Source organism: Rhinolophus sinicus, chromosome 5 (assembly GCF_057876585.1).
Source record: "Rhinolophus sinicus isolate RSI-liver-muscle chromosome 5, RSI-T2T, whole genome shotgun sequence".
In the NCBI taxonomy this organism is placed as follows: Eukaryota; Metazoa; Chordata; class Mammalia; order Chiroptera; family Rhinolophidae; genus Rhinolophus; species Rhinolophus sinicus.
In genome coordinates this window covers 97,617,410-97,645,408 of record NC_142505.1, presented here as the reverse complement: position 1 = coordinate 97,645,408, position 27,999 = coordinate 97,617,410, and the positions used below count along the sequence as shown (strand labels likewise).

The window sequence follows — 27,999 nt, the reverse complement described above, 5'->3', positions numbered from 1 at the left end:
CTAAATACAGACATATACAGAATTTAAGGCAGTGTGTGACACATAAGGGCTCTGTAACTGGCAGCTGTGGTTATTATTATTGCTGTGGCTAGTTTTGTTTATTACTATTATTTTTAATTGGTTGCTCTTACTTGGACCACTAGCCTAATTGCTTCAGCTTTCTTGATATAAAGGAGAAAACTTAAAAAAACACATCATGGAGCTAACTGTGCAGACACAGCCACCAGATCACCCTTCTCCCACACAGAGACAACAAAGACTAAGATTTGCATTGAAATTCAAATAAAGAAGTGCTCTTTACAGCACAAAATAGGACATTTTACTTGATTATGATTGATTTCCTATTCTCATACATCATAAGATTTGAATTTGAGAATGGGAATAACACAAAAAAAAAATAGGTTATTTTTTGATGGGGGACGAACACTAGGCCATGACTTGATGCCATAGGATCAAGTCTCACCTATCCTAGGATGTTTATTTTGAGCTGCTCAATGTCTAGCAATGATTTGACAGGAAAAAAAAAAAATTTCTAGCAGTCCATCTGAAGAACAGAGTGAAGAATAAGATGCAAGTAAGGAGTCATATCAGTGAGTGTCTCTGCGTCCTTTTCATTGCTGAATTTAAGAGGTTGTGGCTGAGCAGTATGTATCTCTCTCCTTCTTGAGACACCCGCGTAACTGTCATTGGTGTGAGCTGTGCTCCATCGTGTCCCTTTGCGCAGTGTCCAGGCCTCTGCAGGCAGCGGTGCCCATCGTGACTGTGGACTGACACACTTCTGCATGTGGTCGCTGAGTGAGTCATGACAGCGCTGCTTTCTCTGCACACTGAGTGCTGCTTCCCTAAAATGATCATCTGCCTTGCTCCCTTCAAAGGCCATTTGTTCTCCGTTGTTTGCAAATGCTTTTATTGTTTCTTGAAAACCTTTTTAGAGGAAAAAAAAATGTTTCATCCAGTAAAGAAGCAAGATATGTTTCTAAAGAACAATGAGCCTTCTCAAGGGCTTACCTGGCTTTGTGAAGAACATACCTAAACACCCTAAAATGTGTGAATAACTCCAGCATTTTATGGAACACACCGGGGTGGGCATTCTTTATATCCTTAAAAAATAGGTTTGGGAAAATCCAGGGGTAAGTAAAATTAAACATTATTTATTGAAGGGTTTCCTAAACTTGACTGGGTTAAATGTCTGTGACGACAAGAAAAGGCCACCATGTACAGTGACTCCCAAATACATGGACGGTACAACCCCTTTCCAGGAAGCACATTGTAGGATGAGTGTTCCTCAGAATATAGAGTAAGTTTCACTAGTAGTTATTTAAAAACTGATAATAGTACGCATATAAAAATTTTAAATACTAATAGGGCAGTAACGTGCAAATTTTTTTTTTCAGTGAGGTGTTGAATTCGAAAACATTCTTAAAGTGCTGTGATAGACATGTAAAGGTCAGATGATTTGAGACAAGCTAGTTCTTAAAAAGTTGAAATTATCCATGACTAGTGTGAATTCTCCCAATTACCCTAGCCCTTACTTGTCAGTTGTCACCAACCGGTTGTGACGACTGAGAATTGACAGATTATAGCAACGACTGTGTTTCATTTGCTATGTAAGACACAGTGGGAAATAGAAACAGATAATTACCCTAGGACATTCCACCGTCCGGTTGAGGAACTAAGTTGAAATAAGTAACAAGAAAACAGTAAGCCACTTTAGCTTCCCGCTTGAAAAATAATGTCATTAATAAGTCATTTCTTCTAAATGTTCTTACCAGCCACCACTGTTTAATTTCTTGGTACAGGTTCATCTTTTTGCACAGAAAACTCCTTCTAAAATGAACTATTTACTTAGTAGATAACAAAATAGACAGTTAGGCTGACATTAAGAGAGAAAAAACGTTTTAAAATGTCATGTTACGTAATAAGATAATGTCACAATTGCTCAGTTATTATGTGAATGTTTTTAAAATGGCATTTTTACTCCTTAGATCTCATAGTGCATGGTTTTTCCAATATTTGAAAGAGAGCATAGCTATCTTTCATGTCTTATATAGATTTATAAATTCTCATATTTATCTTTCCTGGTCAGAGGCTTGTAACATTTTATACAGTTTTAATTCCTCCAAGTAAATTTGTATTTTGGTGTATTCATGGGCCATCTGAATTTATCTGGGTTATGTTTTTAATGATAATATAATATAATTTAATGACTCAGTTTCTAGAATCCCATGAATAAACTATAAAAGACGAATTTCATTTGCAAGACATTAATGAAGATCTCCAGTGCATCTCCTCCTTCTGATATCTTTTAAAATAAATCTAATTATTTTCACTCATTGTTATTATGAAAGCTGTCAAAGTTAGGTCATATATATTTGCATATGTTTTATTTTTAATCACTTTGAAAGACTGCTAAATATTCCTTCAGAGAAGGTTCAAAGAAAATTAGGTTTGCTTTCAGCTAACCCTACGCAATATATTCAGCTAGCTTTTGAACTTCACCACCCTGGCACTGTCCTGGATTTGTTGGTCTTTCATCTTCAGAAAGCACTGATGCAAGAGCATACATTTTCTTTCCATTTGCAACGCTCTATACTTGGTTAACCCAAAATGAAGTTAAGAAGATTGGGGTTTTTAAGACCAGCACGAGCTAAGAAATACATACAATACGTTTCTCGATTGTGTCAGATTCCAAAATCTTAAATATCAAACTAACCTCTAAATGCTTTATTATCAATTTCTAAACACTTCCGAGAGTTCTATAAGTATCGTTGAGCCGTTCAGTTTCTCATTGTGCAAGTTCTTCTGTGTGTTCGTGAACCAGCAGTAAACCAGCATGTCATTAAATACCAGATTTTTTATTGCTTTTAAAGAATTCATATTTAAAAAGAAAGCATTAGCTAACCTTTTTAAGTGGTATCTACCAGGTACTGTTGTATTTTACAAGTAGCAACTTATTTTTTCTGCACTAACAACGCTGGGAAATAGTTGTTGTTATCATCATCACCCCAATTTATAGATGAGAAAATAAAAGACAGAGAGGGTTAGGTAACTTGCCCAACTGTTACATAGAGAGAGCTATATACTGAAGAACCCTTGGATTGTTCTTACAGGCTATGTTATCATTGGGTGACTTTTTTGTTAGTCACTCAGAAAATGTTTATTGAGTGCCAACTCTGTGCCAGATACTGTGCTGGGAGCAGGAGACAGAGGTGTAAACATGAAGAGTACCTGTTAGTCGTGAATGCCAAGCATCTAGAAAACAACCATCACCCAAATCCACATGTGTATTAAATAACTATTTTATTCAACAATATGGCCCAAGAGCCTATTCTCTGCCAAGTATTATCCAGTGAGCACTGTGTCAAATATCCGGCATTTTGACAAAAGTCTGTTATTTCATTATAATGTTTTGACCTATTAAACAACTATTACACATCTCCTATACATGTATTGAAATGCCATAGCTACTCCCCTGCCTCTGCCTACAGAGGGCTTCTGTTATAAGATTGTGGTGATGGGCAAAGAAGGGAAATCCTGAAGCGAGGAAGCTGGAGTACCAGAAACACACTCTTCACTATTTTAGTTTTAATCATCTATTGGAAATATTGAGAGTTGACTTTTCTCTCAGCCTCTTCTTTTGAAGATGGCTGTGTTTGACAAATGCTTTTCTAAAAAAAAAATAAAAAATAAAAAAAAACCTATTGCCTTCTTGTTTCATAAATACCTTTATTCATGTTTATGTACCACAAATTCAATTTTACAATGCATTTCTAACTATCTAGGTTGATTCTAGGAGCAAAATTTGCTTTTCTTTGTTATTTTAAACAGTTTTGTTAAAGGTGGGCTTGTCGTTGATTTTAAACACTGTCATAATGGATAGACGTGTGTGAATAACAAATGAGGAATAGGTTTATATTTGAGATGAAATTCTGGACTGTGAGGGTTCCTAGGCCATCTCAGGAGAGCTGCAATCAGAGAAAAAGAGCAGTTATCCTTCGGGACAGACACCTCAGTTCTAAGGATAATGGAAAGGCTATAATGAGATAGATAATGGGGAGTGAGACCTTTTCTGAGAATCTGCTCCATATGCCATTCACTTAATACCTGGACTTTCCTTTAAAATCAGAGTTTTACATGAAGAAAGACATTGTCTGAAATAAGTATCTTGCTAATAAACATGTTGATAATATTTATTAAAACTGTACTTTTGATTACAACATAATTATGGCATTTGCATCTAAACAAGCCTTTTTAAAACCGTTAGCTATTATCCAGAAGCTTATAGTTGCAAAACCAGAAGTTCAAGTCTCAATAACTCTTCCAAAAACCTGTATTTCTGCACCAGATGAAAACGATTGCTCCTATGGATAAAGGGGACTGCAGATTTCTAGAAAAGTTAAGGCATTGCCTGAGCTGTGCTATGGTTGATGTAAATACTTAACTTGAGGGCATTGTAGTTTTTTGGAAAACAATCCGTTTCCACTTTTTTGGAGATTTGACTCTCTCTCTCTTTGGAGGAAATGTGGTTTATTGAAAATCATAAGAGCTGAGAGTCAAAGGATTGCCACTCTAGTCCTCAGTGTTGCACTAACTAGTCACACGTCAAAAGTCAAAGAACTTAAGCAGTCTTTTTCATTTGTTCTGTTGCTTTTGAAGTTGGGTGAGCAATGTCTGTCCCATCTCCAATACTTGTAAATATTCACCTACTTAGATGCAAAAGTTATTTGAAGAGATAAATGTGATACATAATGTATGCTTTTGGTGGGGGGATATTTTATGGGTTAGTTTATATAATATTTATATTCACTGGTTTTCATTGCAAGCTTCCCTGTGTAGCACTGTTTACGATCTAATATGTGCTTATTAACTGCAGTTATGTGTGTGCTTACTAATTAGGATATATGTGCTTATTCTACTCTGTCCCATGGATTGAAAGTATAATTATAACAGAGGACATGCCTTTATTATACGGGGTCCTATCCCTGGCAACTGTGTACTGATGAGCCCAGTAGGTGCTCAGTCAATAATTGTTGAATGAATGCAAGCATAAGTTCTAAATGCCCTGTGCATTTATAGTATGCACTATGCATTTGTATTTACTGCTTAAAACTATTCGAATTAATGTTGTTTTGTGTTTTGTTTGGGGGCATTTTTTTAGATATGCTGCAAAATCAAATTTGGAGATCATTTCTATGCGTATTAAAAATGTATGACTCATAGACACAGACAGTAGTTTAGTGGTTACCAGAGGGTAAGGGGGGTGGGGGTTGGGGGGTGGGGGGTGGGAGATGAAGATAAGGGGGATCAAATATATGGTGATGGAAGGAGAACTGACTCTGGGTGATGAACACACAATGGGATTTATAGATGATGTAATACAGAATTGTACACCTGAAATCTATGTAATTTTACTAACAATTGTCACCCCAATAAATTTAATAAAATAAATATATATATATATATATATATATATATTAAAAAAATAACTTTAAAATGAAAAGAAAAATGTATGACTCACTTCTTCCTAATCACTTCTGACTTGAAACCCAAATATATTGTAATTCAAATATTTTATATTGGGATGGGAGAGTTTGATAGAATTTCATGTTGTATTGATAAATGATTTTCCTCTTCTTTTGTCTTCCCTTAGAGTTCCATCCAGGGTAGGTGGTAATCTGATAATATTTGAGAGATGGACATTCATAATCAGATAAACTTAGATTCAAGTCCCAACTCTGCCACTTCCTACTTGCAAGACTTAATGCAAGCTGTTATTTTGTCTAAGTCTCTGTGGCTTCATGTGGGTCTAAGTATATTTCCCTCAGGAGATCGTTTTGAGGATTAAATGTGGTAACACACTTGAGGTGCTTAACCTGGCACCTATTGTCACTTACATAGCTCATCTTCTAAACTTTATTCTTTTTGTTTTGTTTGTTTTTTTGTTTTGTGTATCTGTGTGTGTTTGTGTGTGTGTGTGTTTCCTTTTACAGATGGATACACAACTGATGACATTGAGTTTTACTGGCGTGGTGATGATAATGCAGTAACAGGAGTCACGAAGATTGAACTTCCACAGTTCTCTATCGTAGATTACAAACTTATCACCAAGAAGGTGGTGTTTTCCACAGGTTGGTATCGGGGAAGAGGATTAAGGTAAAAGAGTCTTCCCTTACTTCGGTCTCGGGTCCCAGGGAAGGATGGGGACTCTAGAAGCCTGAGATCTGCTGGAAACCTTCAGTTCCCCCTCAAGACCATTGCTCATTTGCAGCCCATCCATTTATTTTCCAGAAGGCAAAGCTGAGAGGGTTAGATCTGTGTCTCTCACTTGCCAGAGCAGGGACTAATTGTTGGAGACAGAATACAGAAAGAGAAATGAAGATCGAGGTCAGAGTCGTTCCCGCAACGTCATTCATTTCACAGAATTGGTCATACTCTTTTCCAAATGTCCTGGGGAGAGTCAAGTCAGAGTTCACTCAAGTCTGATCACAATGAAATTCTCTAAAGAGAGTAGGGGAGGAGAAATTCACATTTCCCTCAACGGGTAGGAATTTCTTTATGTATCTTTACCTCCTATTTTGGAGCTAAAAACCCTTCCAGATGTTGAGATTATCTTATGCCTTCGCCATCCTTACACTTCCAGTATTGAGGTTTTAGGTTTTTTAGCTTGGTTTCATTAGAAAAATTTTTTAACAAAAAAAGCCCAAGAAAGTAATAATTTGCTACATATTAATTAAGGGAACAGCTAGTACTGTAACTGTAGTTTTTGAATTGCCCCTCTGCAAAGGATTCAAGCACTTCTGTCCTTGGAAACTACTGCAGGCGAGCGTTGTATGACTTGGTAAGAATTCAATGCAGCCTCTAGCTCTAAAAAAAAGAATAATAACAGCAGCTTTTCCTAAGTGTGAGGTCCTCTGAATCCCTGAGACTGTAGAAATGAATTCCTACTTAAAATACTCCTAATATTAAGACACTTGGTGTAGCCTCAAAAAGCTAGACAAGGCTTTCTTTCAATTAGTTAGGCTACTCCTCCACGACCCCAACACACATTTATTGATGTGAACTGTTTTGTTCTAAGGCTGTGTTCTGTTACATAGCTTGTCTAAAGTGTAACACCCCAGATCACCACAAAGGACTTAGCTTTAGGAATGTGATTCTTTAGCTGTCTCCCACAAATACTGCTCAGCACCGGTGATTCTCCACCTTCAGGCAGGTCAGGAATCCCTTTAGGACTCTGAGGGATGCAATAATTACAGAAAAAAATAATGCATACACATGAAAACCTTCACAAAATTTCAGAGAGGTATTATATTACTTGAAGCATAGCCATTGATTCCAGGCTTAAAATCATCCTGGGGCTTTATGAAGAGGTAACTTTTACTATCACCAGATTATGCAGCCTTAATCTTACATGTAAAAAAACTTAATAGATGGACTTGCTGAGAAACAGTTGAGCGGGGACACAGGGACTGTCCCAAATTGTCTTCTCATCACAGTTGTAGAGAATGAGTTATCTTTCATCCGCTCTCTGAGGCTAAGCAGAGAAAACTAGGCATCCTTTTAATAATTGATGAGTATGGGATATATTCAACACTGAGTCACTGCTGCTATGTAAAAACCCAGAGTTCTCAGGCATCTTTTGCAGGAGAAAGTGCTCTTGACCCAGAGCTAAAATTGAGTTTAGGAAGATGTACAAACTGTTTATAGGACTCTACGGGGAAGCATCCTACAAGTATTGATTGATAATGATGATGTTCTAAAATTGCCTTTCTAGGTTCCTATCCCAGGTTGTCCCTCAGCTTCAAGCTTAAGAGAAACATTGGTTACTTTATCCTGCAAACGTACATGCCTTCCATCCTGATCACTATCCTCTCCTGGGTCTCCTTCTGGATTAATTATGATGCTTCTGCTGCAAGAGTGGCATTAGGTAGGCCATTTTCTGTTTGTGGAATTTTACTGTGTGTGTGTGTGTGTATGTGTGTGTATGTGGTGTGTGTACGTGTGTGTGGGTGTGTGGTGTGTGGTATGCGGTGTATGTGGGGGTGTGTGTGGGGGTGTGGTGTGTGGTGTGTGTGTGTGTGGTGTGTGGGTGTGGTGTGTGGTGTGTGGTGTGCGGTGTGTGTGGATGTGTTTGTGTGGTGTGTGTGTGTGGTGTGTGGGGGTGTGTGGTGTGTGGTGTGCAGTGTGTGTGGTGTGTGTGGTGTGCGGCGTGTGGTGTGTGTGTGTGTGTGGTGTGCGGTGTGTGTGGTGTGTGTGGTATGCGGTGTGTGTGTGTGTGGTGTTTGTGTGTGTGTGTGTGTGTGTGTGTGTGTGTGTGTGTGGTGTGTCTGCAAATGCACTTTCCTTCCCCTGGAATTTGTGATGCCAGACGAGACCAGAATACACGCAGCACAAGGACTTGACTCTCAGACTTGGGGTGATCTGATTGAGCCTTAAATCAATTAAGCACGTTTTGAAGCTCTTTCATGTCAAAATTAGTTAACTATATAGCTGTTGGTAATGAAATTAGTCTCATCAGTGTGATATTTTTATTGAAGCAAAGTTCATACTACATTGCTTGATAATTATTAAATTTGTATCTGTGTTTCCTTACCTGGGAAGAGCTCCCTCCCACTCTTCTTTTTTTCCTTCTTCTGAGCAAGAAACAAAGAAACGTAATATGTAACTAACAACTAAGCAGAAATAATTCTAAAATCTTACTAACATTTTAGAGTAGTATGGCAGAGGGCAGGAAACAACCAAGTGAAAATTGTAGAAAAATCGTCTATGGCATCACTTATCCTATGCTTGATTTTTTTCTGTTATAACACCAGAGGAATGAATTCGATTTCCTGAACATGTTTATGTTGCTAACTCCAAATCTAGTGAGTTTATGAGCTTCTACACTGTCTTTATTATTTTGAGTTCTGGCTAATTTCTTTAAAATGTTGAATTAACTCCTCCACCAAGAGATCTTAATTCAATTGTTACTTCCTTGGAGAGGTCATTTATTTAATCATCCAACAAGTTATTTGTTGAACACCTATTGCCATGCCAACTATACTAGGCACTGGAGATGTAGCAGTGCCCTTCTGGAAGTTATGTTCTAGCAGTAAGAAAAGATAGGCAATAGATCGAGTACCCAAACAAATTATAGAATATGGTCAGTCTATAGAGGGAGATGAGCAAGGTAAGGGAGGAGGGTCGTACCAGGGGATACAGTTTAGAATAATCAGGGTAGACCTTATTCAGAAATTGTCAGTAAAACAAAGGCTTGGAGCGGTGAACAGCTACATGGATATCTGGATGAGCACATTTCAAGACCCTGGGGTAGGAACCTGCCAGCGTGTCAGTGGGGTGGCCAGTGAAGTGAATACAGAGAGAGTTCAGGAGTCAAGGTCATTTGGGCAAGAGGGGATGGAAAGACTATGAAGCAGTTTGGAGGCCATAATAAAGGCTTCACTTTTATTCTGAGTGAAATTAGAGAGTCGTTGAGCAAGGAAGTAACGTGATTTGATTTCAGTTTTAAAGGGATCACTTTGGCTTAGATTGTGGTGGGTCAAGGATGAGAGGGAGATGTAATGACCTCCTGGACGGAGTCAAGTCCCTGTGATTTAGTTGCTTAAAATGCTATACAGCTCCTCTGTGTAGACCAATCACGATTATAATTTATATTTATTTGGTTTGTGATGTCATTTTTCCTCATGATACTCAAAGATCCATTGGAGAAGGGTGCATATTCTAATTTTGCTTCTGTGATGTCTGTAGTGTCTCACATAGTGAAATGGTGAACAGTAAATATTTGCTGAACAAAGGAAATAAGTGAAATTTATAAAAATCCTATTGTTCCTAAGGGAAAATTTGTTATCTCTTTTATGTCAATTACAGGGATAATCAATAATTTATTTACTTTTTAAAAGAAATTTCAATTTTTTATGTGAATAATTGAGTGCTAGGTCAGAAATAACCTTAAAATGAGATTTAGGTAAACAGTACAATCAGCATTGTCAATTTTATGAGACCCGTGTTGTACAGGATAATCTGTATTTGAAATGATGAAGAGAAAAATGAAATTGGAAAATGTTTCAAGATGACTAATATTATGATCTTATTAGAGAGGTAAAATTAAATGAGAAAACGTAAGTCCCCCCAAAAATCACAGAAATTAAACTGAACTTCTGGGATGTGTTATTAGGTAGTGTTTTAGGAAACAGGTTCCTGAGTCAGATTCCAGTTCGTATGTTTCCTGTACAACCTCCCATCTGTGTGGTCTTGACCTCTGAGCTCTATTTTCACAAAGCTGGACCATATCATACTCAGGACTCTGGTCCCCCAGTGCTTTTTCCAGCATTTATCTATGCCTATCCCTTCAATTATACCTTTGAGGGAAACTGCTCCTCGCTGTTAGAGATGCTTACTCAGCTGGACGAATAATTATAGTTATAAATGCCATCACCTAGTGTGACAATTCCCAGAAGGAATCATGTAATACTTCCGTATTATTTATCTTTGTATGACATTCCTGGCTACCCAATCTAGAAACATGAGGGCTAGATTCCTACTTTGTTAACTACCACCTCCAGTTTCCAAATTTTTGAAATCATTTGTCCATGTCATCTTTATAATGCATTCACTGATTGTACTATAATTGTGATTGTTTTAAATTATTTCCCTTCCATCACTCAAATTATTCTGAGAAACTCTTAACTAGTATTTTTTATCCCCATCATGTATGCTTCCCCCCTCTCCCCCACACTGCTACCAGATGATTCCCCTAAACACAATTTGTCCCTATATCTCCCTGCTTAAAGCTGGTCAGTGGCCTCACATTACCTACAATTTTCATTTCAGACTCCCCACTGAGCTCTGTATATATGGCTTTCCGTTATGTAGCTCCCACTTAATCTTCACTCTCTGCCCCATTCTTCCCATCATATCCTCTACTGTACCCATGTTGACTTTCTTGAGATTCTTTCGATGTGCTGTATACCTTCACCCCACAAAGCCCCCCTTTTACACAGAAAGCTCTCTCTACCACCAATGCTGTTAGGTCTGCATCACTTTGGACCTTCAGTCCTTGGTGCCTGGGTGACTCCGAATCATTCTTCAAGGATGCAGCTCCAAAGTCTTCATTTCTTCATCTCTTCCTTGTCACATCACAAGACGAAACTAGGGTTTTCTCTATAGTCTCAACTTCACCCTACATACGTGTCTAACATAGCATTCAGCTCACATATCTAGCCTATCCCACTAGTTATAGAACTATAAATATAAAAATATAATTAAAGAAGTTTCTAACATGATGAATGTTTAGTGTAAATTAATGATTTATGCCTATCTCCAGGGCTGTCACAGAGCTGGTATATAATAAGTGCCCAGTAAATATTTTCTGGCATACATGAATGAGTAAAAGAGTACAATAGTCTTTCCAACTGTAATGAGAGTAGCAAGGAAATAGAAGCATCATTACTCTCTCTTATTTTCTTTCCAGGAATCACAACTGTCCTTACAATGACCACCATCAACACCCACCTCCGGGAGACTCTCCCTAAAATCCCCTATGTGAAGGCCATTGACATGTACCTGATGGGGTGCTTTGTCTTTGTGTTCATGGCCCTTCTGGAGTATGCGTTGGTCAACTACATCTTCTTTGGGAGGGGACCCCAACGCCAAAAGAAAGCAGCTGAAAAAGCTGCCAGTGCCAACAGTGAAAAGATGCGCCTGGATGTCAACAAGGTAAATCCAGAGGGCAAGCCCTCCTTGCTTCTTAAACGCATAGAAGAATGCCAGCAATATAGGTTAAAGGCCTTGTTTAACGAATGAGGAAACCAAGGCCCAGGGAAGAGAAGGGTAATTTTCCCCACACCACAAAGCTAATTAGTGATGGAGACACAATTACAGCCCAAACCCACTCAGATGCCCTTTACCTTAACACTAGGGTCGCCCCAACCATCGTCATCGGAGAACCACTTTTATGACTTGTCAGTATGTAAGTATAATGCGTCCTCTTACTTACTTTAGACTTATTGAAATTTACTCACTTTATTTAAATTTATTTAAAAATGAAATTTCCTATCACATAAATCGGTATCACTTGCTAAAGATCAACTTAAATATAAATAAATAAAACTAAAATTATGTTATTAAATTCTAGATTATACCAGATAAAGGCTCTGGGCCTGAACTCTAAATTCTCTGTGATTTAAAGGAGAGATAATCAAGCACAGAGATGCATTAAATACCCACCAGCTGCAAACTGAGACTTTGTCCTTGAAGCCATCAGAAGGATAGAAAGAGAAGTGCAGGGGAGGAAAGAATAATTTTCTCCTCAAGTGACAGATAATTACTTAATGCCTTGCACACGTACCACTGAAAATCGCTGAAGCATCTGATTGCAGGCAGCCACGGCCTTGCTCAGGTCAGACATAGTCAAAGAACAATTCTCATGCCGTTGTAAACCCGGTTCATTCTTGAAGGATATGGTCCTCAACTTTGAGTGCCCAGATGAATGGCCGGGAGAGCATTAAGAGAAATTCTGGTTAAATTGTTCTGGGCTATGCCTGGGCCTCAGAGTTCATAGTGATGGAGCTAGGAAAACAGTAATACTTTTAAACTATCTGGAAGTATTAACCATACCAATCATTATTTACTTGACATTTTAGTGTTTCTAACATCCATTTAATTTCAAGGATAGCATACCATACATAAAGGCTACCACTGAGTTTCATTTGGATTAAATCCAGGGAAAGCTTCTGACTCACTAATATTTTTCCACGTAGCTATAGGTCTGATATTTGATTTTGGACTATGCTGTAATCAAAGGCACTGCTTTCCTGGAAGATGTTATTTGTAATGATGCGAATTTTAAGTACAGCCCTTAAAACCCAGTGAACCACAGGTCTAGGAAATTGTCGATTTTCTGCAGTGCCTGAGGTTTCACTTATTGAAAACTGTCAGTAGATTCCACCGAAGCATTACGGCTCTCTCGGGGTGTCAAATGAGAGAATGCTATTTAAACCCATTTTATGATTGTCCTTGCCTTAGTAGAGAAAAGAAAATGAATAAATAAATAAAACTATCTCATAAGACCGCAGTTTGAAATGAGTCTAAATCAGTCGCTTAATGCAAAGCTGACTTAATAACATCTGATCTTTTTTCACTTTATCTACCCTATTTTTTCATACCAGTTTGCATTTAAATGATAAATTAAAGATCCAGAGAGTGGCCGTTTTATAGCAAACTGAACCTGGAGAGCCTCAGATAGTTTAAATTCAGTGTACTGCGATGGAGGTAGGGAACGTCTCACTGGGCAGGTAACCCATAGTGATGAAACAGCTCATCCTTTGGCTGAAGTTGGACCCACAAGTCAGAGCATAGAGTATGAAAGAAGAAAGGAGATACGTGGCCTTCTTCTAGGACAGCAGTCCGCAAAACCCAGGCACATTTGCCCCCATAGGATCTTTGCCAATGTCTGGAGATATTTTGGGTTGTTGGAACTGGGGGCAGGGGACTGCTACCGGCATCTAGCAGGTAGAGGCCTGGGTGCTGCTCAACCCCCTGTAAGGCACAGGGCAGCCCCTACAGCAAAGAATGACCCATCCCAAAATGTCCACATAACTGAGCTAAAAGCCCCTCTCTAGTCCGCTTCTCTGCTTTTAAACATGAGAAACTAAGGCCCAGACACAATACGATATTTGTCCAATTCTTAAAATTCTTTTTAAGGCAAGTGGTTTTCTCCACTTTCTTTGATCAGCAAGCATAGCATGTAGACATGAGGAGTCATGCTTTAGCACAGTGGTACTGAAGAAATATTTTGGAGTCAGTTCAAGATTTACCCTCTGTTTAATAATTGTACGACAATAGGGAAAAAAAAAAATCTGCCTTCCTGACCTGCAGTTTCCTCATCTGTAAAATTGGGTTAATTCCTTTCTCATAGTTTTTCGTGAAGATTATTTGTGATAATGTATAGTGAGGGTAACATAGTCCTCAGTACATACTGGGTTTCCCCGAAAATAAGACCTATCCGGAAAATAAGCACTAGCATGATTTTTCAGGATGACATCCCCTGAACATAAGCCCTAATGCGTCTTTTGGAGCAAAAAAGTAATATAAAACCCTGTCTTATTTTGGGGGTAATACAGTAGGGTTTATTTTATATTATGAGTCTCCTGAAAAATCATGCTAGGGCTTATTTTCCAGTTAGGTCTTATTTTTGGGGAAACACAGTAGTAAGCACTCAGTAAGTGGTAAATAGAAATAAAAGGTTAAAGTATTATAAACAGTAGACATTATTACTTTCTAAAATAAAACGCACAACCTCCAGACCTAATGGAGATGCTTGCTTGTGTATTTTACATGTATAGCATGTAGGATGCAATCCCATTCCTAAGAGACAGAATTATCTAGAGAGCAATGCTTCAGGTCAGAAGTTTTAAAGTCAAAGCAGGGAAACCATTTATCAACAGGTATTAGCTGTAAAATCTACAGCAAATGGAGTACTTCAGACTTTATCAATTATTCCTTAGGCCAGAATACTTACAGCTATTTTGATTAGATTAAAACCAAAAGGTGGTCATCTAAACTTCCAGACTCTCTGGGTTTCTTTTTTAACCCAGCAGGAAAGGTGAGGGGAGATACACACTGCGCTCTGATTGCACAGTGCTTTCCCTTGTGTCAGCATCATGAATAAACCTGCTCTATTTTTTTTTTTTATCAGACAGGTCCCTTCTTTTCAACTGTCATTCTAAAGCCCCCCTCCCCAAAATAGGGCACATATAATCAACTAAGTATTGTTAGCTCTGGAGGGAAGGATTGACTTTTTTATCCTCCTTTTGATGGTTTCCTAGAGATGGAAGCAGCGAGTCAGATCATCTAAAGTGATTTTTATACTGTTTTGTGCCTTGAGGTCAGAGAGGGATGCAAATGGAAGGCTAGCTGAGCAGGAGCCCACGTTATTTCCACAGCAGGCATGCTTTCACATTTTTCTGATCTCTTCTCTCTATTAGTTTCCTGTAAATTTTTATTTTAATAGGAGCGTCTGCCACTCTTAAAACCCTGTCATTTAAATGATGCAGAAACTAAGACTCTTAAGGAAAGTGAAATATCCAATGTTGTATAGCAAAGTTAACGAAATTTCTGAGACTTGATCTGAATTTTCCAGTCTTTACCCAGTGTGTGATCCACTGTGCTAGCAAGTGAAAAAATAATATAAAATTAAAAAGCTGATTCCCCATTAATTTATATATTCATTTCACCTGAAAAACCCACCTGTCTACACATGAGAGTCCATGGCTGACAAGCAGTGTCAATTTAACAGTTGTTTTCATATGACAAACTAAGTTGTGAAATACTAAGATTTTTAAAATAAACCTCAAACCAACAAAAGGTCTGCTGAACATTTTTTTTTCCCCCAAGTGTCTTCTGGAGTAGTTCAAAAAAATATAATCTCTATCCTCGTGTTAGGAGAATCCTTCCTGTTATCCCTTGCATTCTTCTATTTGTGTGTGTTTGTGTGTGTGTATGCGTGTAGAATTTGCTTTTGATTAATTTCACCCACTTTTCGTGCTCATGTCTCTAAGTTTTCAGCTCTCCTTTTTTTTTCATTTAAGTTTTATGTTGTTTCCTTGTTTATTTTTCTGCCAATAACTCAGTATATATGTATTTGTGAATTTAGTTACTTCTGCCTTTCCACCCCATTGGTTCTTTCATGACCCCAATGTTTTTATAATTGAGAGACCTACAACCACCAGGTTTCCAAATAAAGCTGCACCAATGAGGTCTCCATTTGGGGGCATTCTTCATTTACATTTATGAGTGTTGTGTCTCTGTGTATACCCACTGTACCTAATCTTCTGTTATGCAAAGCCACTAAGATCTTTTCAATCTATTTATTTCTAGTGCTTGGAATTTAGGTTTTTAAATAATACATTTAAAAGATATAACTAATTAGAAGTTCTATTCTCTGTGCTCATCGGTCTTTCTAAAGACCAGTAGCATTTATCTATGTCCAGTTTACTTTAACCACCAATCCTGATCTAGTGGCATCAGTCGACTTAATTAGCACGTTCTCTACTTTGTCTTCCAGATTTTTTATAAAGATATTAAACAAAATGGGACCCAATATCGATCCTTGTGGGACCCAACTGGAAACTTCTCCCCAACTAGACGGACTACCAATTACGATTTCTCTCTGTATACGGTTAGATAGCCAGTTTTTAATCCATTTATTTGTATTTCTGTTCAAGCCAATTTGTTTAGCTGTTCCCTTTAAAATAATGTATGGGGTCTTTGCAGATATCCTGTGGACTTGTATTCACAGACTTGGGATAAGTTAAATGTTTTTGTAAGACCCTAATGGGTTTTTCCCGGTGTTTTTTTTTGTTTTGTTTTTTAAATGTAGCCGTGATGAACCTAAGCTTCAGTGTTCCATTCAGTCATTATTGTTGTGCTAGAGAGAGAAACCAAGTGGGTCATATCTTGAGATACTTTTTTATTTGTGTTCAGAGGACAGGGTGTTATTACATACTCTGGCATTGCTTGGCTTTCTTGTTGTGTTTCTTTGGGTTAGTGGAATAGGTGGAAAATTGGACATTCCTTCTATTGGTTGACTCAGAATTCAGGAACCTGTTTTTTGCCCTAGATGATTATGTCTGGGAATGTTATGTTTGCATCAAGTCCTTGTTGCTTTGTTGTTATTTATTTTACAGATAAGCATTATGTAGGCAGGCCTATCACTATGGAGAGATAAGAGGCAATCATTGAGATTGTTCCTTATCAGAACTCTTGACTTCAACAAACTTTTACAAAGAAAGCCTATGTTGGCTAATATTAATACTTCAAATTGACTTTCGGAATCCTCATGTTTGTAATTCTTAATTGGCAAATTGTCATTCCTATTGGAAGAGGAGGAGGAGGATGATAACCATCACCAATCCACCTTATCATCCAGTAGTTATCCAATTCTGGGGTTTTGTTTTGTTTTTTTAATTTCTATTTCTTGCTGAGGCAGTGAATGATATTAAATTCTTGTGATCTTTCTTATGAGGACTTGATGCCTGATGAGCTGTCAATATTGTATCTTCTAAGTATCATGTTCTTCCTTAATTTTGTTGCTCTGACCCCAGATTCCTTGATACCTCATTGTTATTGCCTGTGGGGTGGGGGACAAGAATGGTTGACCTATCAAATTGCTACTTTGTTTTGGTGTTTTAAGTGCTTTTTAACTTCAATACTTGTTATGTAACATATAGTAACACAGTCTGATAAACGGTACTAAGTAGATTCTAGGAGAAGAGATGTTTAAGATTTTGTTAATCACTATTTTAGTCCCAATCCTCTAAACATCCAGTCTCTACTATGTCTGTTCCCTCGGGCTATCTCATTTGTGTTGCTATTGCTGTTTCTTGTTTTTAATTCTAGCTACTCTTTTTGAAATTTAAGTAGACTGATTTGATTGAGCAGTTTTCTGGGTAGAATGCTAATCATGAAGAAGAAAGCATGTTTGATGGTTGGAGTTTGGGTTTATAATGAAAATGGTTGAAGAACGTTGCAAATTTTCCAAACCAAAATGAAAATATACTACATGATTGGTCTGATGATTGGGTAGAGTTACATGAAAATTCAGGAAAATCCTCAGATCATGAGGATGTTTTAAAGAGAATTTGCCTCTTCAGTGCATTAAATTTTTCAGTTCATGGCTTGAAAGAGTTAATGATACTCTCTGATGCCATGTTAAAGCGAATGCTCAATGATTTACAATGAAATATGAATCTTAATGTTTTCTGCTTTTATACTTTTCTTTGTTGGGTGTGTCTTTATTCTGTCCCTTGAGTTCTTTAGGTTCATATTTAAAGTATGAAATAAGAATGGGTATTCAGAAGTATAAATAATGAGCTGTTAAACCTGTAATGTGTAAAAGCATCGAGATGTATGTGACAATCCTCAGAAGCAGTAGGGTGGGTGTACTAAGAAGATGGTGCCCATTAGAATCAGACTCAACTTGGCTCACATTCAGATGTGATCTTTTATGAGCTGTATGACATTAGACATGTTTAACCTTTCCATCCTTCAAATTCCTCAACTGAAAAGCGAAACACTAATGTCTGCCTCATGGAGTTGCTGAGAGGATTAAATGAGATAACTGTGTTCAGGGCCTTTTACCGTGTCAGACAAAGAACACTCAGTAAATAGTTGCTATTATTCTGGTCGTGCTAGTGGACAGTGTGTGTCTCCCTCAGTTTTCCATTTTTTAGCTCTATTACCATTTTTCTAATTATAAAACGAATTCATGATCACTCTTTTGAAAATGTACAAAAGGCAATGAAAACCACCCAAACCCCCACATCCAGATAGAAGTATTATTGACAGTGGCTTTTATTCACAGTTAGTGACATCCTTTTACATACATAATTATGTTCTACTATTGTGTATACTGCTATTTTCCACTCATTTTGTATCTTTAAGTATAAGTATACATCATTTCTAATAGCTACAAGACATTTTTTTGAATTGATGTACCATAATTTATGTAAAGAGCACCTGTTGTCATTGTTTCTAAATGGTTTGCCATTATAAACATCTCTAAAATAAGCATCCCATTACTGACATATTTTCACACTATTGACTCAATCTATCTCTTCAAATGGGATTTCTGTGTCTTAAATCATGTGCCTTTAAAATGGTGATGCATATTACCGATTTGTTCCCTAGAAAAGTTCTGTAGTTTACGTGCCTACTAGCAACATATGAGAGAGAACAACATGGTAGTGTACACACACATACCCATATGTCTAACTGTGTTCAGTTGTGAAAAGTATTAGAGTAGTGGAGACAGAAGTATTGAAAACCCCATGTGCAATTTTTCTCCTCTCTGTCCAAAAGGCATAGAGAATGAGAGGGCAATAGAAGAACAAAACAAAAACAATCAACACCCAACTCAAACCTAGGCTCTGCAGAGAGGCAGAGATGCATAAGCAGGGCCAATATTGGTACAAGCAGGATCCAGAGACATCTACCCAAGCTAGAGTTGAGCAAATGGGAAAACCCTATAAAAAGCCCACATCAAAATGAAGCATCTAAACAAAGAAACAGCATGGCAGCTGTGCAGGAAAATTACCAATGAGTCAGTCAGTCTCTCTCTCTCTCTCTCTCTCTCTCTCTCTCTCTCTCTCTCTCTCTCGGAATTCAGCATGCAAAAGACAAATAATGACTATTTTATTGAAAAAAAAGGTATTTCAGGATAAATTAAAAATTTTCTTTTTCATAACAAAAGTTTTTTTCTTATCAAAAATTGAAAGAGACTATGAAACGAAAGGTCAAGAATGAGATGATAAAACAAGAGACGATTAAAAAGGTACAAATGAAGGCAAAGCAATCTTTATAGAAACTAATAATTATATCTAAAATAATAAGAAAGAGAAAATCAGTATGGCAAAACATCAGGGCAGTAACACAAAGTTCAGGCCATAGAAAAACATGCCAAATGCAGAGGAAAAGAGATGTAGAGAGAAAAACCATTTAGAGAAAAACATAATAAATGTAAAAGACAAGTACAGCAGATTAAACATGAACAACCATGACATTAGTGAAGTACAGAATGGAGAAAATGGAATAGAAAAAAAAAAAAATGCAGCCATGTGCCACTCAACAACGGGGGGGTACATTCTGAGAAACGCATCGTTAGGCAATTTTGTCACTGTACAAACATCACAGACTGTACTTACACAAAGCTAGACGGTACAGCATAGCTGTATCATCTGCACACCTAGGATATATGGTAGAGTCGATTGCTCCTAGACTACAAGCCTATACAGCATGTTATTGTATAAAAAACAACAATACAAGATTAAATCAAGCACAAGACAAAATGATGCAATCAAAAGATACAGTGAACAGGAGATTTATAAGGCAGATGCCAGCATAACATGGCAGCCTCTTTTGCAGTAATTTTTTTTTAATATATAGAAAGAATACAGTCTAACATAATGATAAAAGGTATAGTATAGTAAATACATAAACCAGTAACATAGTCACTTATTATCATTATCAAGTATTATGCACTGTACATAATTGCACGTGCTATACTTTTATTTGACTGGCAGTACAGTAGGGTTTTCCACACCAGTAGCACCAAAACACATGAGTAGTGTGTTATGTTAAGACATTAGAATGGCTGTATCACTAAGCAATAGGAATTTTTTAGCTCTATTATAATCTGTATTATAATTCTTATACACGGTCCATTGTTGACTGAAAAATCGTTATGTGACACGTGATTGTATTTAAATCTGACATTAACTAATTATAATATGACACTAATAATACTTCTTGAGTGCCTTCTACGTTCTTAGACATTGCATATGTTACATCATAAGTCCCTATTATTACCCTATATTGTTATATATTTAGAGATGATTAATTCAGACCCAGAGAGTGTAATTAACTTAGGGTTAGACAGCTAACAAATGATTGAACAGAAAATATGACTAGAGGCTACACTCTTAACTACTATGCTGTATATCATATGTATACATATCTATAATGAAATTAATCAGTACACCAAAAGGATATACTAGATTCTGAGATAAAAATGATAGAATCTCGTTACCAACACATTATATCCATTTAAAAATACTGAACTTTCAGTCAGAAAATGTGAATGACCTGCAAGGAAGATAAAAAAAGCTAGTTCTCAAACTACCATTTTTAGCATTGTCTATAAGACAATGGAAAAATATGACAGGGTTTAGAGGGGGAGACAGTGTAACCTAAGAATGTTATTATTGATATATAAAAGCAAAAGAAAGACAGTCTTCCTCAATATGCAAGATCTTAGAGAACGTAGAATCAGTGAGTCTGTATTTTTTATAAAAGTAAAATAATAGCTTAATAAAAAAGTTTAGCCCCTTAAAAAAGGTAAAGTAAGAAACTTTAGAATAGGAAAAGCTGGTATGCTATCATTTAGAACTAAAGATAGCGGGTAGAACTAAAGCTATACAACTTCAAAAATTAAAGTTACAGAATAAAAGATAATTAAAATATTTTTAAAGTAATCCTGAAGATACATAACAAAAATTGGGACGGATGTTGTTGAGGATGGAAATAGTGTTTGTTTTCTAATTTGTAGCAAGAACTCAAATATGTACCCTTATTTGTAGAGTTTATGAATCGAGAAGTTAGAGACTAAGGAGAGGTTTTAAATTAACATAGGTAACCGCTACGACCGTGTCTCTCAAAGGGACTCCCGTAGAATACCTACATCAGGGTCATCTTGACGACTTGCCTAAAAAGTCGATTCCACTGGACACATTTAAATCAAAATATTTAATTGGAAAGCTAAGGGATCTACATTTTTCTCTCTCAGATCTTTGTGGTTTACTCTGAGGCATGGAAGTCTGAGGACCATAATGGTAGAAGAATTAAAAACTTACAATTCATGTTGTAAAAACTTTAGCTGTAATAATAAGAAAGAAATAGAATAAAGAAAGATGCAGGTAATGTTGCTGAAGCTAGACATCAGAAATAAAGATAAGGACACTTTAACAGCAAATTTAGAGCAGAAATGAAGATGGTAAAATGAAGACCAAGCTTGTCTTAACTGTTATAATTAGAGCGTATATCACCTCACCTCTCAAAAGAATAAGATTCTCAGATGGAATCAAGCAGCTAAACGTATGCTATTTATTAGAAATACTTCTAAAGTCAAGTATCAGAAAATATTCTAAGTAAAGCCACAGGCAAAAACAAATGAGACAAATATAAATCCAAAGGACAATAGGATTGGCTATTACTACTCATAAAGATGAATTGAAGATTAAAAATATTGGCAGATATCTTTATAAAAATTGTGATCCAAAATAAAGATATAATTATTAATTAATAATTCATATATAATCTATGAAATTCAAATTGAATAGCATCCAAATAAATTAAAGTGATAGGAAATAAAAAGAGAAAATGACAAACATTACCTAAGTAATATATTAAAGTTTAATTGTATAAACTCACTTTCTATAACTTATGTGTCAAAGATATAATAAATATTAAATTGAAGAACATTTAGAAAAATAGCTATTTAATATACTTCATAATTAATCTTAGGGGATGTTAAAATAGTTAACAGTGAAAAAGTTATAGTTTCAAACAATTTTCTAGCAAGTAATTTTAAAGTTTGAATTAAATGTACAATTCAAGAATTTAAAAAAGAGCAACAACTTACCTAAAAGAGGCAGAAGAAAGTATCAATCAAGACAAATTAGAAAATCAAAACAAAATAATGTTCAAATAAATCAGTTTTTAAAAAAAGAATGTTAAGTAAAATAGGGAAATAATTGATCAAGAAAAAAATATATATATATTGTAAAATCAAAGAGGGAACCAATATGGATACACCAAAGTAAAAAATTTTTACAGCATAATAATTATATAGAAAGGTAAAATTATGCAGAGATCTTAGAAAACGTGGATAAAATACATGATATCCTTAGAAAATATAAATTAGCATTACTGACCAAAGGAGAAAGAGAAAACAATAACAGACCAATTACTGAAGATTAAACTAAAAAGATAGAGAAATGTAATTCACACATCAAAAGGGCATCTGGCCTAGAAGGTTTCACCAATAAATCAAGTCAAACATTAGAAAGCAAATACCTCCAGTAGTATTTAAATTCTTGCAGATCATAACAGAAAGCAGAAAAAACTTCCAAATGTTTTAGAAAGTAGCATAACATAAATAAAGTGCCAAAACCATGTCTAAAAAAACAAAAGTTACATAAAGGATACTGAATTTACTTCACTAATGAATATCACTGGGGGGAAAAAATCCTTAGCTAAACTTATCAAGTTGAATCAAGAGAATACAAAAAGCAAACTACAGCATAATAGAGATATTGACCATTTATTAGTATGTGAATTGCAAATATTTTTCTAGCCTGTCATTCATGCTATACCAAGTTTTTAATTTTTATATTGTCTAATTATTGGTACTTTTGTAATTTCTGGAATGGATAAAAACTCCTCTTGAAACTCTAAATTAAGCATGTAGTTTTCTAAATTTTTCTTTTTATACTTGATTTATTGCTTCATGTTTTACATTTAATCCATCTTGAAAGACCATCTTGTTGGTGCAAAATAATGGTCAACTTTATATTTTTTCCAGGGGTAAAACGAATAGCACCAGCATTATTGCACTATTTTGTTAAACCTTTTTTCCCAGTGGTTGTATTTGGAGAATGGGATGGTAGAAACACTACTATTTTTCACTTTATATAACTTTCTGTAGTGTTTGAACTGTTACAGTGAGTATACATTACTTTTAAGATTTAAGAAAGTAAGTGTATGCATATATACTTATGCTCACCTGATCTTCCAACGTGGTCTCTCTCTCTCTCTCTCTCTCTCTCTCTCTGTCTCTGTCTCTGTCTCTGTCTCTCTCTCAATACCTACCACACCCATATACATACAAACCACACACAAACACAACTTACTTTCCCAGTTTTCATATATCACTTAACCAGAATACCCCAAGATAATTAATATAAATAGTACATGCTTATTTCTAATAATTATTGCTTATATTGTATTCTAATAAGTATTGCTGTCAGAAAGAAGGAAGTAGAAAGGAAGGGAGTTAAGGAGGGAGGGAGGAAAGAGGAAAAGAAGGAGGGAGGGAGGGAGGGAGGGAGGAAGGAAGGAGGAAAGGAGGGAGGGAGGTAGGAAGGAGGAGGGGTGAGGCAGCTGTCTGGACTGAACAGTAACTGCTCTTCCCTGGGTAGTCAGGTCCATGCCGTTCAGCTTTCCTGTTGATGTTGTCACCAGAGAGTCAAGATTCCGGTGACACAGTTAAAGAGACCTCTAATACTGTTTCCCAAGCTTGAGCTTACCTTTAGCAGCGCTGTTCATAGCCCTCTGTAGATACTGGTCCCATGGAAAAAATAACAATACTTTTCTAACTCAGTGCAGTAGATTGAAACTCAGGAATCTCAAGATTCAAGTCTCAGCTCTGACACTTAACAAGCCACGTTTATAACATCAGTCGACTCAATCTGTCTTATAAAAAAAAAAAAAAATGATGTGATCTCCAACATGTAATCCATCTTAAAACATCATATAGTTCTAGAATGTTTACTGAGTCTTTCGTTCTGAAATTTGTTAGTCACATAGCCTCATTTCTAGCAAGCGTATCATTTATTTCTACTACAAGCAATTGCTTATAATTTAAAATTAACACACACTTGCACAGGGTATATATTATACTCTGTGGTTAAAAATCATTCTTTAACAAATTTCACTTTGGAAAAATGTGAAGGGAAAAAAAGGCCGTGGAGACAAACATAATAAAATACTTTCCTGTGTCAGAAACAACTAAAAGTATTTTGGATTCAATCCCTACTCTAAAAATGACTCATCTGAAAAGATACACTTCTTACATTGGATAAATTAGAAGGGAATGAACTAGTAAACTGTAAAATAAGTAGCAAATAACCAAACAGGAAAGCCCATTACATTTAATGTTATTGAGCCCTGGTGTAGTACTTACTTAACAGTGTTTCCTGCCATTCCTCATTTAATTATCTCAGAAAGCTCCAGATACAAGGAGGTAGTGTCAGGGGAGAGGAGGATTCCTTCTGCTTACCTTCCTTTAGTTCTTCTCACTGGGCTAATAAAATCTACGTTATATGTAGATTACAAAATGAAAAAAATTTAGTACGTGCACATGGGACAATCACAATAAGATACTCAGGTCATAAAATGAGACTCAAAGAAATGATTGAAGCAGGCAACATTTTATAGTTTTAGACAAAGAAACAATACATCGCTGAAGAAATTCACAAGGCAGTGAAAATTGGTGCTCATTAGAAGGGAAACTAAGCAAGGTGTGGGTATCTGTTAGTGAGGAATCTAAACAGGGTTTGGGCTTGGGTAGAAAATCAGTAAAGGTGCTTCAAGGCTTGCTTACAGGCTTTTCTCACCTGGATTCTTTTTTTTTTTTTTTTTGTTTTGTTTTGTTTTGTTTTGTTTTGTTTTGTTTCAGGTGCACAAAACAATGTAATAGACATTTATCATTTATATCCCTCACACAGACACACATTATGTGATAATGTGTCTCAGGAGAAGGGAGGGTATCCATCACAAGGGAGATTTATCTCCTGCTTTTAGGGGCACAGAGAGGTCAAGATTTTCTTCGTTCATGGGAGAATTCTTAAGTAACTTTAATTCAAAATAATCAATATGCCATTGTAGGATACGGGGCAGGCTGGCTTGGGCCGCAACAGTAGATCTAATCCCCATTGTGGAGATGAGAAAATGGAACAGACACCTAGGAAGCCAGCAATGAAACACATGCTTAGGACCAAAGCCATGGAATGTGTCTGGCGTGTTCTTTTCCACTACACGGTCGGTTTCTCTGCAAGTCTCTTCTGATTCAGTGAACCTGGCCATCTCCTGTTCGGCAAGGAGGCAAACATTTACTGACTCATTTTCCTGGAATGAGAATCACAAACAAGGCATTAAAAGTTGAAAATATGTTTATTCTGTCAGAATACCCAGGTCACCGCTAAACAAAAACCACAGAAAAAATATATGTCATTCTTTGTGGTTTTCAAAGCACACAATAATACTTTGTCTCTTTGGGTGCTCAATTCCATTCTAGTATTAATATTTGAACACTATACCATTCTATTATTAATATTTGAATATCATAACGCCACCAGCATATGCCTCCAGTACTGTAAGTCAACCCCACTTAGTAGTGGAATACTAGCATAGTCTTTCAGGAGAAATAATATACTCGTTTTCAATTTTGAGACAAAGATTTGCCCTTTAAATTTTTTAAGTTAATATAATACTTACATATACTATCAACATTTAATTTATTTCCTCTTCTCCTTTATAAATATCTGTCAATAAATTCATGGTGTAATTTGCAGTTGATAAAATCTCAGATTCTAGGAAATGTAGTAACAGCCCTAGTATCATGAATACAATGTTTCCTGAGAAAACTCTGGAAACATTCTGAACTGTTGAAAAATATAAAGAAAGAAAACTGTGTTCCATGGGCAGCCGTGGGAATCAAAGACTGACATTAAATTTTTATTAACCATCCTTCCATTAATATTAAATTATTTTGTAAAACAACAAGTACAGCACCTCTAGCAACCTTACCTTCCTAAAGAAATTAGGAATGTTTTATGGTCTCTGCTGAGGAGAGGTTTGCAGGATCGCCTGATGCTTGTTTCATTTTGGCAAAGAAACCTAGGGAGATGTAACAAAAGTGAACCATGACATAATTTTGAAATTTCCTTCAGCAATAAACAAGCTGTCTCTTTGCCTCTCAACACCTTCTAGCTTCTGCTACAGAAAAATTTCTGGAATTTGCACGGGCTTCAAGGACACCACAGCAGGCTTCCTCCACTGAGGACACCTGCTGTGACTCCCCACAGGGGAGTAAGCATTTCTGAGTCAGTCGTGAAGGGCAAACCTGCCAACCCCAGGTGCCATCCTGAGAGTGCCCTGCAGCTAGGAGCTGCAGCAGTAAATACAGCAGCTTTACAGAGCATTTTCCTCAGCCCTGGAGGGCTTGGAATCCATTGGGTCCTTTAGTTCAGCAGTTGAGAATGTTGGCCCCCTGAAGCCAAAGATATGGCCTGCATTCCTGTAAGAAAGAGTCTTTCCTTTGCATTCTCTTCCCTCCTCATAGCCACTACAGGATAATGTTAGACTTTCCTCACAAAGGGCACACATTTACAAGGAACACCACCAATGGGGTGATCATTAAGCAAGTGTTGATCAAATCATAGCTCTTGGAGAAAAGCACAGTGATTAAAGGACAGAGGCAGACGTAGCGTAATCAGTCCTACTTGATTCTGGATTTGAGACAACCCTGAGTTCAAGCCCCGTGACTGTCACTCATTACCTAAGTGATGATGGGAACAGTTCTCTGAGCCTCAGTTTTCTCATTTGTAAAATGGGGCTTACAGTTCCACCCTCAACACTGCAGGAGGCAGTACATGGAAAGTTCTTGTCAGGTCGTATGTATTAGATTGAACGGTGACCATCTAAAATGGTTGACAGCTACCATGAAAGAAATCACAAGAGCACAACTCTGACTTTTCCTATTAAGATTTTTTCTAAATTCAGTAGCAGTGTCTCTCTCCATCTGATGGAATGGTTCACTGTCCCTGTAATATTCTCTTAAATTGTATGAAATAATCAGAGTGAATAGTATATGGTACAGATGATACATGCTGCTGAGTTTCAGAGGCCGGAGATGTTACCTTCAAATGCATGTTTAGGAAAAGCTTTTATCTCAAAAAAAGGAAGCAAGGAGCTCTTCTGCCCAGCCAGGTTGTACATGGCCAAGATAGAACAACAGTATTTTAACCCTTCAAAAACATTTAAGGATCCTCTCATTTTATAAATGAAGAAACTGAACCCCAGAGAGGTGGAGTGACTAGTCGAAGGGCACATAGCCATTAAATAACAAAGACTCCAGTTTGGGGGCATAACCTGCCCCTTGTGCAACATTGCATTTCATTCCTCAAGTTGGCAGGACACAATAATTAGACCTGCATCTTTCCTCAGTCCCTTGCATTGTTCCAATAAAGCACTCTGAGAAGTGCTAGTAAACAGAAAGCCATTCTGGTGAGTGGCAAATGTCCCATCCCTGCTGCTACCCTCCTGTATTTAAATTTTAGCAAATCCCCCAAATGATTCTGATGTTTGTGAAGCTTGCTAACTGACTAGATATTCTTTTAAGTCTCTGAAATTTTACTGATGACAAAAGCTGAGGCCCAGAGAGAAGTAACATATTCAATTCCACAGCTAATAAGTGGCAAACCTGGGATTTGAATCCACGGGGGTTTTTTTGGTTTTGTTTTGAGAGTTTTCACTTTTTTATACAGAGCCTTAGCATCAGACTGGCGGTTGGGTTTGATGTTCTTTCCTATCTTCCCAAATTCACCGTTTTCCTGTTTTCCTCACTCAACCTGCAGCCTATCCTTTGTAAAGTATAGTCACATTTTT

The 27,999-nt window shown here is 36.7% G+C and overlaps 1 protein-coding gene across 4 annotated transcripts in view; it reads left to right on the top strand.

Moving 5' to 3' along the window:
- The window catches only part of GABRB2 (gamma-aminobutyric acid type A receptor subunit beta2), a 206,469-nt gene that overhangs the window by 155,244 nt on the left and 23,226 nt on the right, over positions 1 to 27,999 (top strand). For 3 of the 4 annotated variants that reach the window (XM_019740757.3, XM_074313868.2, XM_074313869.2), the window contains 4 exons: positions 5,991 to 6,128; positions 7,772 to 7,924; positions 11,468 to 11,712; positions 16,061 to 16,174. In XM_019740757.3, coding sequence (XP_019596316.1) covers positions 5,991 to 6,128; positions 7,772 to 7,924; positions 11,468 to 11,712; positions 16,061 to 16,174 — 650 coding nt within the window. The remainder of the gene's footprint in view (positions 1 to 5,990; positions 6,129 to 7,771; positions 7,925 to 11,467; positions 11,713 to 16,060; positions 16,175 to 27,999) is intronic. The other variant, XM_019740765.3, reaches the window with a different exon arrangement.